Source organism: Taudactylus pleione, unplaced genomic scaffold, assembly GCF_031769625.1.
Source record: "Taudactylus pleione unplaced genomic scaffold, aTauple2 ptg000227l, whole genome shotgun sequence".
NCBI classification, from domain to species: Eukaryota; Metazoa; Chordata; class Amphibia; order Anura; family Myobatrachidae; genus Taudactylus; species Taudactylus pleione.
In genome coordinates, this window is record NW_028284629.1 from 1049607 (window position 1) to 1063798 (window position 14192).

The window sequence follows — 14192 nt, forward strand, 5'->3', positions numbered from 1 at the left end:
TATAATGCCTGCACTAATTTGCGCAATATATACAGTTATAGTGCCTGCGCTAGTTTGCGTAATATATAGTTATAGTGCCTGCGCTAGTTTGCGTAATTAATATATACAGTTATAGTGCCTGGGCTAGTTTGCGTAATATATAGTTATAGTGCCTGCGCTAGTTTGCATAATTAATATATACAGTTATAGTGCCTGCACTAGTTTGCGCAATATATACAGTTATAGTGCCTGCGCTAGTTTGCGTAATATATAGTTATAGTGCCTGCGCTAGTTTGCGTAATTAATATATACAGTTATAGTGCCTGGGCTAGTTTGCGTAATATATAGTTATAGTGCCTGCGTTACTTTGCGTAATTACTATATACAGATATAGTGCCTGTGCTAGTTTGTGTAATTAATATATACAGTTATGGTTCAGTATCATTTTAGTTCACAGATGAACAGTAACAGTAACTTACTAAGTCGCTAATAAAGGTCAAAATCTATATTGCTATACATCCAAGTAGTCATAGAAAATATGTAGGGATATTCATTTAATATCATTACGCTGAGGCTTCAGTAAAGGAGCCTATAAACCTCCGGCTCCTCCTAGCAATGGCACAGCTGCAGGTAAGCCACCAAGACTAGAAAAATAAACAGCTTTGTAGCCCGATTCTTTGGAACCCTCCAGGTTTCTTTTCAGCTGTTCTGACTTTGGATGAGGGGTGGACAAACAGCACTGTGTATGCGGAATTGGAAGAGTCATCATTATTGTTATACAAGTCCACTCAAAGGCTATCCACTCGCTCCCCTTTTATTTAATAAAGCTGAAAACCCACTGCTGAGGTTTCCAGAGATTAGTAGAATTTAAATGTCATCCAAATTGGAAAAATGGATGGTATGCAAAACTGTTAGCATACAAAGATATTTTATACCACGAAAGCTGAATCTGAAATTATGCAACCCCTGGATTATTTTGAGCCAAGGTTATAAATGAGTCAGTGATCTTGCTAGTTTTCAGGGCTTCTAAAGAAGGTTTGGATTTAAAATTGCCCTTCAAAGGTGTTAAACATTTTTTGGGGTCAATCCAATTAGGTGCGAATTGCGAGGTGCGAGTTGTTGTTTTCTCTTCAAATTCGCACAGTGAATTAATTTTGCAATCCAATTAGTAACTCGCACTCAACCAGTCAGTGAATTGTCATTTTTTCATTTGCACTTCCCTGAAGGTGGGAGATGGAAGGGAAAATATTTATTTTAAGGTTAAAATGTCGAGACTCTGTGCTGAACCCCTTGGACAGCCTCATAATGACTAATTGGGCAATTGGAAGTTTCCAATTAGCTTAGTCAAATACTGTACTTACATGTAATTTTTTGGGGTTGAAAAAAAAAAAATGGCCTCAAATTACCACAAAATCAACTTTTTCATTAGTTTAGGCACCCCAAATTTTATTACAGTATTTTGTTTTTTAATTGAAAAAATGTGGAGGGTTTTTTATCATTTTTCTACAATTTTTTTAAAGTACCCTCAAAGGATCCCAAAATCACCTTATTTCAAACTTATTGTTTTTGCATTTTTTGTTTAATTAATTTGAGATTAAACGAAAAAGTTTTCTTTTTATAATTTTTTCACTTAGTTTTTTAAAAAAAAGCACAAATCAGCCATTTGACACCATTCAAAAAACTTCAGTCCCTTCCTAACGCCCACAAACAGCCTTCTATATGGTCTTGCTAACAAATTTATCAATTTTGGGGGGTCCAGGATGGTCTCCCAACTTTTTCATACACATCTCTCTCACCACATTTGGCAGTCATTTCGCAAACCTCCGCTGCGAGTACCGCAAATAGGCATTTTTTATTGGGCAGGAGATTCTCTGGAGCGCGCATTTGTGCGAAGTCGTTGAGTTTCAAGAGACAAACTCGCTACTTGCAATTTGCACCTAATTGGATTGACCCCCTTGACTTAGTCAAAGCAGACCGCTTTCCATCACGTCTATACGATAATATAACCAACATCTCTCTCATTATAAACTCAATTTTAAAACATGACACAAAACATTTTTAGTCTTACGTCGTCTAAAGTAAGCTAGTTGAAATGTTTGAATTTCCTAAAATACAGTATTAAAAATGCTTTATTATTATTACTTTCTATGTAAGGTTCCACAGAGTTACACAGCATTGGGCAAAGAGAACAAACACCAGTCAGGGGAGAAAAATAAAATGTAGACCCAAAGGGCAGGGAAAGCCGGTATCGTGAGAGAGCTTGGAACCTAATAGGAAAATGGCAGAGCCTAAATACAAGGAGCAGGTGTAGGTCAGAATGGTCATCTGGACAGTAGCGAGGGTGTACTGATGTGCATATAATGGGTGGGAGAAGGTCAGGCTCTGGTAAATAGGTGGGTTTTCTAACTGCATTTAAAGAATTGAAATCTTGGTAAGAGCCTGACCAGATGCATTAATTCCGCATGTGGGAAACACACACAATAAAAATCTACATTGTAGAAAGAGAGGAGGGTATTAAAGCGAATACGAAACAGGACTTAGTCACAGTATGTCAATATGAGGTTTGAGATGTACGAATGGACAGAGCTGTTGAGTGCTTTGTAAGTAAGAGTGAGTATTTTGAATGCACTGTGATCTGGCAGGTAGTAGCAGAACCAAAACCTACTCAGTGCTGCATTGTGGAAGTGACACCCAGTGCGGACTGCACCCCACCAAGTGGTGCCAAATCCATACTTAATGTACAAAATCATCAGAGTAAATACACGTAAAAACCATGTAAAGACCAGATGACATGATTTGCTACCTGATTAATTAGTTCACTAGCTGTTGCCTGCGGCTTCGCCCATGTTGAAATTGCTTCTGCCCACATTTTTTGTATTTCAGGTGTTTTAGTTGTACAGGTTGAGTCTCCCATATCCAAAATGCTTGGGACCAGGGGTATTTTGGATATCGGAATATTCCGTATTTTGGAATATTTGCATAAAATAATGAAATATCTTGGGAATGGGACACAAATCTAAACACAGAATGCATTTATGCTTTATATAGACCATATACCTAAAGGTATAGCCTAAAGGTAATTTTATACTATATTTTTAATAATTTTGTGCATTAGAAAAAATTTGTGTACATACATGAAATTCACTTATGTTTCATATGCACCTTATACACACAGCCTGAAGGTTATTTTATACTATATTTTTAATAATTTGTGCTTTACACAAAGTTTGTGTACATTGGGCCATCAGAAAGCAAAGGTTTCACTTTCTCAAGCATGCTAAAAATTATCCGTATTTCGGAATATTTGGATATGGGAGCCTCAACCTGTATTGCTTTGTATAGGCGACCTGTCGCGGGAACGCCCCACGTGACCAGCAGTTATAAACAGCCTTTACCCACCAATGCCACTGTGTGCCCTGTGCACAGGCTGCTCTGTAGCCTATCCTATTCAAGTGAATGCCGGCAAGAAACACCTCTCCCCCCACCCCTTACACATGGTACCACACCTATCTCTTGCATTGATGTCAATAAATTTTGTTTTTGTTATTGCTCAGCTTTACCTTGACGGAGCAAGATGAAACAAAGTGCAGGTTATTTCTAATATCAGTTTGGTAGTTTATGCACCAAGTTGGAACAGATAGATAGACACAACGTTCTTATTAGATTAGTATAGATTAATCAGAACATAGAAACCAGTACATGCTAACAAATTATTAGGAAGCAGCGTTCTCGTACTGGTTGTTACAAGTTGTTTCAGAGGTTCGATGGGAAAATGGTGCCCATATAATTAACAAGTACCATAATATTTTACATATGGGCAAGAATCAGCAAGCTCCTACCTGAGGTTTGGGCATCCAGTTTTGTGAATAGGTCTCTCCAAGCTGGATCCTGGAAGAGGTTGTTGTATTTGTAGTCCACAGAGCCCAGGTATTTGGCCACAGGGTGAGAACCTGCAAAACCCCCACAAATAATTAATCCAGTACTAAACACAACAAATACAAATTTACACCATTAGCCACATTTTGCAGATGACAAACAAAGCAGCAGGATAGCACAACATTAACAGTGTTCTCCCCAGGCTGTTTTTTGCCGTTGCACCACCCGGCAGGAAACAGCCTACCACACGGCACTTTGGAAGCCTGCAAGGGGGGACAGTATCTGGGAGCTGTATAAAAAGGACCAGATCCTACAGAGTTTGCAGTTTTTTCATAATCAGATGACTGGGAGTCTAATAAGAAGAAGAGAATTAATGTATAAAATGTTATTTCAAATCATTATAAGGTAAGGGTTTAAAACATTTTATTATTGTGAAGGCCCCCACCCGGCTACTTCTTGATGCCACCCGGCTGGAAAAATTTTCTGGGGAGAACACTGATTAATATAGATGCCCTGCTCTGATTCTTCATAATTGAGCGCCAGCAATATTGGACCCTTCAAAGAAATACAAATAAACTTCTCCAAGCTGTACTTGCTGGTTCATTTTTCAAACTTAGGTAATAGGATTTTACAAAGACGTCATAGCACCATTTCCGTACAAGTGTCAGGAGCTACAGAGTATGCTAGGGCTGCCGATAATGTGCATGTTCCAAATCTTGGATATTAGGCAATAATATGTGAAAGCTTCTTGCAACACTGATATAATTAACTGACAAGGGATTAAACTGAAAGCAAAATCTGAATGTCGGTACATAGCCAATACAAGCGTGTCACATCCTCCTGCAACAATATCAGACAAAGTGACACTACCCTGCTTACTACTATACTGATATACAAAGATAAGTGGCGTCAAGCTGAACTCGTGTATGGAATTTACCTAATGGAATGATGAGAAACCGCATGTATCCCAACCAGTCTGGAGTCTTGTGTGACAGCTGCTCCACGAACAGTCTGAGCACGGCACTGAGGTAATTTTGAGCTCCTGCAACAGCCACTTTCACAGGATTTGGCGGCTGTGAATTGCAATTGCAACTAGAAGACAAAACGTGGATACAATGTTCAACATCATCAAATGTGGTTTATCTTAAAGGGTCATTGAGACAAATGTATAAAGAATTCTAAAAAGTGGACAAGTGGAGAAGTTGCCAATAGCAACCTCCCTATCATTTCTAGAATGTATTTAATAAATGCTAGCTAGTGGCCGATTGGTTGTTATGACAACTTCTCCAATCTATACAAGGCTTTATACCTCTCCCCCACTCCCATTACAGTAAAGAACACACACACACTTAGGTGCTGATTTGGAGAGGCGCACATTGTGTACACTGGACGTTTGCAGAAAAAAGACATGAAAAGTAAAAAAAAAAAAAAAAAAAAAATTCTGGCCAACTGAAAAGCAGTACTGCTCCCCAGACATATAGTTACACATAATATATGCTTACATTCGTTTTCATTATAATGGTTATTATAGGATTATAAGATCTCAGACAAGAAAACCATGTCTCCTCTTTTTATATATGCTGTTTTGTGCTGCTGTAACGATAGTGTAGAGATGGCTTGATGGAGTTAATAGTAAATGCCAATGTCCCTTTGTCCTATTTGTACACAACGTAATCAAGTGCAATTTACATGAGAGTTAATGTCTTAATGGTTAATAATTAAAACGTACCTGTTATTTAACACTTTAATTATGAAATGGCATACTGCCTTTCACTCAGTGAGTTGGTTCCAATGGAAATACCAAAAAAGGACAACAGATGTCCACCAAAATATTTAAAATAAGCACAACGAATTAGTAATTAGGCTGGAGGTCAATACGTAAACAGCCAATCAGGAGCTGTAGTGCTGCAGGTGGCCATCATCATTGTCGCTTATGATTACATTACGCTTCCTGCAATAGATATATCACCTAAAGCTACAGTATTTACACACTATACACTTATTGGGCTGATTTGCCAATAATAGGGTGATCGGCCTCATTTATACATAGAGTATATGAACGATCGTTTCAGCTTTTCAGCGATAAAATGGTTAGAAAACATCCACAAATGCAATCTTCCGATTATCCGATCTGTCGGTCAAGACCGAACATCTTGGCCTTAATTTCCCCATATTGAGTAGTGTGTGTGCATTCTCAATCTGCCCATATTTCCTGTTTTTCTGTCGCTATGTCATTCTCCATTTGGGCGGATATATACCAGATCAGTGTGGTGGAAAATCTGTAGCTACTAACAAAAAATGTGTGGCACAGGTATTGGGGCTTTTAATTTGCTGAAAAATTGCTCCGTCTGTCTCTTTAGACGTATCTGATATGTGACCATATCAAACTCATTTGCACATAGGTAAACATGACCTTGTTGGACATAATTTCCGCTTGGCCACCCCTGTTTCTCTAAGTGTAGGGATCACAAGTCTAAAGATGAACAAAATGGTACTAACAGGTGCATGCAGACAAGTTGTGTGTACTAGCGCATGAGAAGCTTAGTGTTTAGTACAGTAATAACTAATACTTTTATCTGCAGTAATATGTGAATTAAAATAGGTTTTTACTAATATATTCACTACATAAACCATCACATGTGAAAGCAGCTCATCTCGCCATACACATTTATATGCTCTAATCCCTGGAAAAGGTCTGCACTTCAAGGCCGCTGTTTAATCAGATATGATGACTGCTGTGTACTAAGTATTGTACCTGTGTTACAGCAATCAGTGGGAGCAATAGTCAGCTGACAAGGAGGAAGTGTAACACCAGTATGGCTTACTAAGCAGCACAGAGGACAAGGAGGAAGTGTAACACCAGCATGGCTTACTAAGCAGCACAGAGGACAAGGAGGAAGTATAACACCAGCATGGCTTACTAAGCAGCACAGAGGACAAGGAGGAAGTGTAACACCAGCATGGCTTACTAAGCAGCACAGAGGACAAGGAGGAAGTGTAACACCAGCATGGCTTACTAAGCAGCACAGAGGACAAGGAGGAAGTATAACACCAGCATGGCTTACTAAGCAGCACAGAGGACAAGGAGGAAGTGTAACACCAGCATGGCTTACTAAGCAGCACAGAGGACAAGGAGGAAGTGTAACACCAGCATGGCTTACTAAGCAGCACAGAGGACAAGGAGGAAGTGTAACACCAGCATGGCTTACTAAGCAGCACAGAGGACAAGGAGGAAGTGTAACACCAGCATGGCTTACTAAGCAGCACAGAGGACAAGGAGGAAGTGTAACACCAGCATGGCTTACTAAGCAGCACAGAGGACAAGGAGGAAGTGTAACACCAGCATGGCTTACTAAGCAGCACAGAGGACAAGGAGGAAGTGTAACACCAGCATGGCTTACTAAGCAGCACAGAGGACAAGGAGGAAGTGTAACACCAGCATGGCTTACTAAGCAGCACAGAGGACAAGGAGGAAGTGTAACACCAGCATGGCTTACTAAGCAGCACAGACAAGGAGGAAGTGTAACACCAGTATGGCTTACTAAGCAGCACAGAGGACAAGGAGGAAGTGTAACACCAGCATGGCTTACTAAGCAGCACAGAGGACAAGGAGGAAGTGTAACACACCAGCATGGCTTACTAAGCAGCACAGAGGACAAGGAGGAAGTGTAACACCAGCATGGCTTACTAAGCAGCACAGAAGACAAGGAGGAAGTGTAACACCAGCATGGCTTACTAAGCAGCACAGAGGACAAGGAGGAAGTGTAACACCAGCATGGCTTACTAAGCAGCACAGAAGACAAGGAGGAAGTGTAACACCAGCATGGCTTACTAAGCAGCACAGAGGACAAGGAGGAAGAGGAACACCAGCATGGCTTACTAAGCAGCACAGAGGACAAGGAGGAAGTGTAACACCAGTATGGCTTACTAAGCAGCACAGAAGACAAGGAGGAAGTGTAACACACCAGCATGGCTTACTAAGCAGCACAGAGGACAAGGAGGAAGTGTAACACCAGCATGGCTTACTAAGCAGCACAGAGGACAAGGAGGAAGTGTAACACCAGCATGGCTTACTAAGCAGCACAGAAGACAAGGAGGAAGTATAACACCAGCATGGCTTACTAAGCAGCACAGAGGACAAGGAGGAAGTGTAACACCAGCATGGCTTACTAAGCAGCACAGAGGACAAGGAGGAAGTGTAACACCAGCATGGCTTACTAAGCAGCACAGAGGACAAGGAGGAAGTGTAACACCAGCATGGCTTACTAAGCAGCACAGAGGACAAGGAGGAAGTGTAACACCAGCATGGCTTACTAAGCAGCACAGAGGACAAGGAGGAAGTGTAACACCAGCATGGCTTACTAAGCAGCACAGAAGACAAGGAGGAAGTGTAACACCAGCATGGCTTACTAAGCAGCACAGAGGACAAGGAGGAAGTGTAACACCAGCATGGCTTACTAAGCAGCACAGAAGACAAGGAGGAAGTGTAACACCAGCATGGCTTACTAAGCAGCACAGAGGACAAGGAGGAAGAGGAACACCAGCATGGCTTACTAAGCAGCACAGAGGACAAGGAGGAAGTGTAACACCAGTATGGCTTACTAAGCAGCACAGAAGACAAGGAGGAAGTGTAACACACCAGCATGGCTTACTAAGCAGCACAGAGGACAAGGAGGAAGTGTAACACCAGCATGGCTTACTAAGCAGCACAGAAGACAAGGAGGAAGTGTAACACCAGCATGGCTTACTAAGCAGCACAGAAGACAAGGAGGAAGTGTAACACCAGCATGGCTTACTAAGCAGCACAGAGGACAAGGAGGAAGTGTAACACCAGCATGGCTTACTAAGCAGCACAGAGGACAAGGAGGAAGTGTAACACCAGCATGGCTTACTAAGCAGCACAGAGGACAAGGAGGAAGTGTAACACCAGCATGGCTTACTAAGCAGCACAGAGGACAAGGAGGAAGTGTAACACCAGCATGGCTTACTAAGCAGCACAGAAGACAAGGAGGAAGTGTAACACCAGCATGGCTTACTAAGCAGCACAGAGGACAAGGAGGAAGTGTAACACCAGCATGGCTTACTAAGCAGCACAGAAGACAAGGAGGAAGTGTAACACCAGCATGGCTTACTAAGCAGCACAGAGGACAAGGAGGAAGAGGAACACCAGCATGGCTTACTAAGCAGCACAGAGGACAAGGAGGAAGTGTAACACCAGTATGGCTTACTAAGCAGCACAGAAGACAAGGAGGAAGTGTAACACACCAGCATGGCTTACTAAGCAGCACAGAGGACAAGGAGGAAGTGTAACACCAGCATGGCTTACTAAGCAGCACAGAGGACAAGGAGGAAGTGTAACACCAGCATGGCTTACTAAGCAGCACAGAAGACAAGGAGGAAGTGTAACACCAGCATGGCTTACTAAGCAGCACAGAGGACAAGGAGGAAGTGTAACACCAGCATGGCTTACTAAGCAGCACAGAGGACAAGGGGAAGTGTAACACCAGCATGGCTTACTAAGCAGCACAGAGGACAAGGAGGAAGTGTAACACCAGCATGGCTTACTAAGCAGCACAGAGGACAAGGAGGAAGTGTAACACCAGCATGGCTTACTAAGCAGCACAGAGGACAAGGAGGAAGTGTAACACCAGCATGGCTTACTAAGCAGCACAGAGGACAAGGAGGAAGTGTAACACCAGCATGGCTTACTAAGCAGCACAGAAGACAAGGAGGAAGTGTAACACCAGCATGGCTTACTAAGCAGCACAGAGGACAAGGAGGAAGTGTAACACCAGCATGGCTTGCTAAGCAGCACAGAAGACAAGGAGGAAGTGTAACACCAGCATGGCTTACTAAGCAGCACAGAGGACAAGGAGGAAGAGGAACACCAGCATGGCTTACTAAGCAGCACAGAAGACAAGGAGGAAGTGTAACACCAGCATGGCTTACTAAGCAGCACAGAGGACAAGGAGGAAGTGTAACACCAGTATGGCTTACTAAGCAGCACAGAAGACAAAGAGGAAGTGTAACACACCAGCATGGCTTACTAAGCAGCACAGAGGACAAGGAGGAAGTGTAACACCAGCATGGCTTACTAAGCAGCACAGAGGACAAGGAGGAAGTGTAACACCAGCATGGCTTACTAAGCAGCACAGAAGACAAGGAGGAAGTGTAACACCAGCATGGCTTACTAAGCAGCACAGAGGACAAGGAGGAAGTGTAACACCAGCATGGCTTACTAAGCAGCACAGAGGACAAGGGGAAGTGTAACACCAGCATGGCTTACTAAGCAGCACAGAGGACAAGGAGGAAGTGTAACACCAGCATGGCTTACTAAGCAGCACAGAGGACAAGGAGGAAGTGTAACACCAGCATGGCTTACTAAGCAGCACAGAGGACAAGGAGGAAGTGTAACACCAGCATGGCTTACTAAGCAGCACAGAGCACTGACAAAGCAATGGCACTTCTGGCCAGGTAACATTCCAGCGCCAAGATCAGTATTATTTATGCAGGACTTTGAATTTTCCAAAACAAAACCACCATAATCAGTCCTGGTTACTCCTCCTGTCACAGCAAATAACATTAACTAGAAATGGGCACAAAAGTAACTCTTATTGCAATAGCATGAAATAAAAGCATATGTGTATCTTTTTTCACTAACCAGCACTAAGAAATATTTTGCTTCAGTATTACTGTACTGCACCTTACCACGACAGCAACATTACATACCGATATGATTTCATAATACTGCATTCTTGCTAGTTTGCACCAGAACTTGCGATTTTTCTCACAGGTCAGCGTCCGAGCTGAGCATCCACAACTATGGGCGATTCAGAGTCCTATGCATCCCAGCCACAACTCCACTTATGGGCAAACAGGTGGAAGTCTGCAGCAGATAGGCGATCTCGCAGGCCAGGTAGGGTTTTCTCTACAGAGATATCCCTGTTTTCTGGAGGATATCTTGCACCAGATACAAAATTGGTGCTAATTCACATTGATCATGATGATGGTTACTTTCACAAGTGGATGGGTAGAGGTGGAGCAGCTGCATATAGGCGGCAAATTCTGAACGCCAAGACCTGTATTTATATCCAACAGCTCCTCTTCCCTTTCCCATCTCTAGAAGACGTGACACTTTCTGTAGTGCAGGTGATAGTGTCTGGTGATAACAGGTGATCATATTAATATCCTTGCCATGCTGATTCTCTACCATATCATGTGCTAACCTTTCCACTCACACCATACCAATCACATCTACATGTAGATTCTGCCACTCTTGCCATGGCCAACTAAAGCACATCCATTGAGGATTATTTATTAAAATGTCTCAAAAAGTGTCAATAATCCCGAACCACATAAACCAATTATATATCTATGGTATTTTATTCCGAATATGGGGAATTAGGGCAGATCAATTTCTTGAAAAAACAATAGAAACCTTTACCACAAATAGAACATGAACATCTTTCCTTTACTCATTAGTGAAAGTACTAAATAATTTATACACACACACACACACACACACACGTCACTTTACTACAAACCATGTAGAAAACAGGGGAGTCCCCAAGAGTGTTGACCATACATCTACAGCCCGATTCCCCCTTCTGCCAAACACCAATCCGCGGACAGTGTTGGTTGGTGACCCGTCGGCGGATTGGAAAAGAAAGCCTGCTAAAAATCACAGACTAACTACTTTCGTGTCATATTCTGGGAATCAAGATTGTCCAACATGTTGGATTCCCCCAATTCCCTGACGACGGCAGAACAGGATACAGGTAGATGTATGGGCCCCATAAAAGAAAAGATGATAAAACAGCTTCAGTCCTCCTGTGCATGCTTTAAGTCCTGACTTCAGATAACAGAGCAGGGGGTCTAAATGAGGGATGTTTGATTCCAAAATCAAACCAAATATGTACAAGTTGAACTCAACATAAACAGAGTCACCTGGTTGATTTTGTTATTAATGCGGTCACACACTGAACTACATGCCTCATTTCCTCTTTACCGATGCTCTCCAGTCTATGACCTACTCCTATCACCCTCCCAGTGGCAAACGCAGGATTTCTAGAGGGGGGTTCCCAAATGCTTGATTTTAGAGCGAGTGTGGCCAGTCCATGAAGAGGGCATAATTACCACTTATCCAGCTTCAATATGTTACATACAAAGTGTATTGTGTGTAATAATTCCAGCATATACAAGACCAGCGATCACAGTAAGTAAATACAGCAGTAGAGTCATCCTGCCTGAGATTTGTTTTTTATTTCAGATATGGGCACCATTCCAGAGCTTTGGAACTAGTCTGGGCAGAAGAACATAGAAATGCAATGGACATATGTCCATATTGGTCTCTTCATAGACTGGATAGTGTTATTATATGGTATTTAATTAACCCTATTGATGGCCTGTAGCAGTGCTCACCTAACCGTGCTTGTTTTCCAGATCTTCTAGTTGGTGCACAGGTGTATTTATTACTGGTGGACACAAAAAATCCACAGGTGGTGCTAATTAATTTATTTGTGATACTGAGAAGAACATGCAGCACTAATAAAATCTATATTACTATTTCTATAGTGGACATGGTGTGGCCTGGGGAGGGGGGTTTTCAGGCAACCGGAAACCCCCCTTGCGTTTGCCTATGCCTCCCTTTCATTACAGCCCATTACTGCTGCACCTATACTTTACACTACACATACTGTAGTTATATCAGTCTTTTGGGAATAACCAGTAGAGTAAAAATCCTGATGTCTACAATATATCGTATTCAAAAAATATTTAAAGATGCGAATGATGAAGTTTGTGTGGGGGATTGCAAAGGAGACAGTTTAGTGTGGGACTTATTTGTGTGCGGAGATGTGGAACGCAGTCAAATAAGAGATCATGTTATTCTAAATTTTACTTGAATAAAAATGATAAAGATAAATGTGCGGTTACATTGTCTACTCAAAAAATCAATGCAAGATGTGGAGTAATACAGTCAATATAAAATGGACAGCAAATAACAGTGTGAGCTGTGCATAAACAAATTAGAAATATTAGATTATGGAATACTCACTATCTTTGTATCCTGGACACTATTGTATTGAAAGCAGCTTGGATATCTGCTGGGGAGCAAGTGCAGACTAAGGGAAGGTCATGTTTTTGTAAGATTTCTGAAAGAAGCTGAAAGGGAGAGACCACCAATGTTAAAATGTAACCTAAATTCAAATTACTAATGTGAATATATATACTATAAAGAAATGCACAAGTGACAGGCAGATACAATTTATACACTAAAAAAAATACTTTTAGCTGAAACATAAACAAAGATATGATTAAGAGGCTAAGGGCCGTATTCAATTTGAGGCGAAAAGCCATTTCCACGGGTTTTTGGTGAAAACTTTTCGCTAATGACGTCATTTTCAGCTGTTTTGATTTTACTCCGTATTCAATTTGAAAACCTAGGTGGAAAGTCAATGCAATGTAACAGGCGGAAAAGTTTTGCCTATGAATAGCAGGCGGAAAAAAGTGCAGAATAGGGGTTTTAGGGTACAACGTTGCGTGAACCCCGTGCAGCCTTCAGACAGTTCCCCAAAAGGTAAACAGTGTCAAAAAAATGTAAAAAAACACTTAACACCCCAAAAAATTACTTTGAATTTGGGGGCGTAAAAAAAAATGTTGGGGTACAAAGTTAAAAACTAGCTAACTCGACTCTGGGGAAGGGGGGGTCCCCAAGTATGCCCCATGTGTTTTTTTGATTGCAGGTGCTTGCGGCAGGTGGATTTTTCACAATTTTTTCAACTTTTCTTTAGCAACTTTTAAATATGCTGGCCCCCATTTTCAAGTACCCCAAATTTGCTGGGATAACTTATTTTCTGCAAAAAATACTCATGAATACTATTCTTCACCACGTATACAAAAACACTATTTAGCAACTATTGAGCCCGTTTAAAAACACCAAATACCTTCAGCAAGCCAAATCACGGGTAACCATAGGGAACCCCCATGTCAGTGCATCTTTTGGGGGTGTCAGGCTGATTTCCCCAAATCTGACATGACTTTCCGCCTGTTCGAGTTTCGCCGGGTCCCGTTTTCGCCTACTTTCAAATTGAATACGGCGATACGCGGGCACGCGCGCGATACTTTTCCGCCAGCAAAACAGGCGAAGTAGGCGGAAAGTCCAGGGAGGCGAAAAAGTATCGCGGGTCCACTCTAATTGAATACGGGTCTAAGTTGCTTATTCTTCACTAGCGTAACTCATGTTATGGCCAGACAATGTGAGTTGACTTATATACAAAATAAATACACTGGCAGAAATAATAGAATAGTTCAGTTGCTGCTCCCAATAGGAGAACTGC

General features: G+C 41.7%; 1 protein-coding gene across 11 annotated transcripts in view; it reads right to left on the minus strand.

The window, feature by feature from the left end:
- LOC148517069 (phosphofurin acidic cluster sorting protein 2-like) overlaps positions 1–14192 on the minus strand; it is a 358464-nt gene that overhangs the window by 140730 nt on the left and 203542 nt on the right. For all 11 annotated transcript variants that reach the window (XM_088479161.1, XM_088479158.1, XM_088479156.1 and 8 more), the window contains exons 16-18: positions 12911–13017; positions 4793–4947; positions 3819–3929 (exon numbers count right to left, since the gene is read on the minus strand). In XM_088479161.1, the coding sequence (XP_088335287.1) occupies positions 3819–3929; positions 4793–4947; positions 12911–13017 (373 nt within the window). The remainder of the gene's footprint in view (positions 1–3818; positions 3930–4792; positions 4948–12910; positions 13018–14192) is intronic.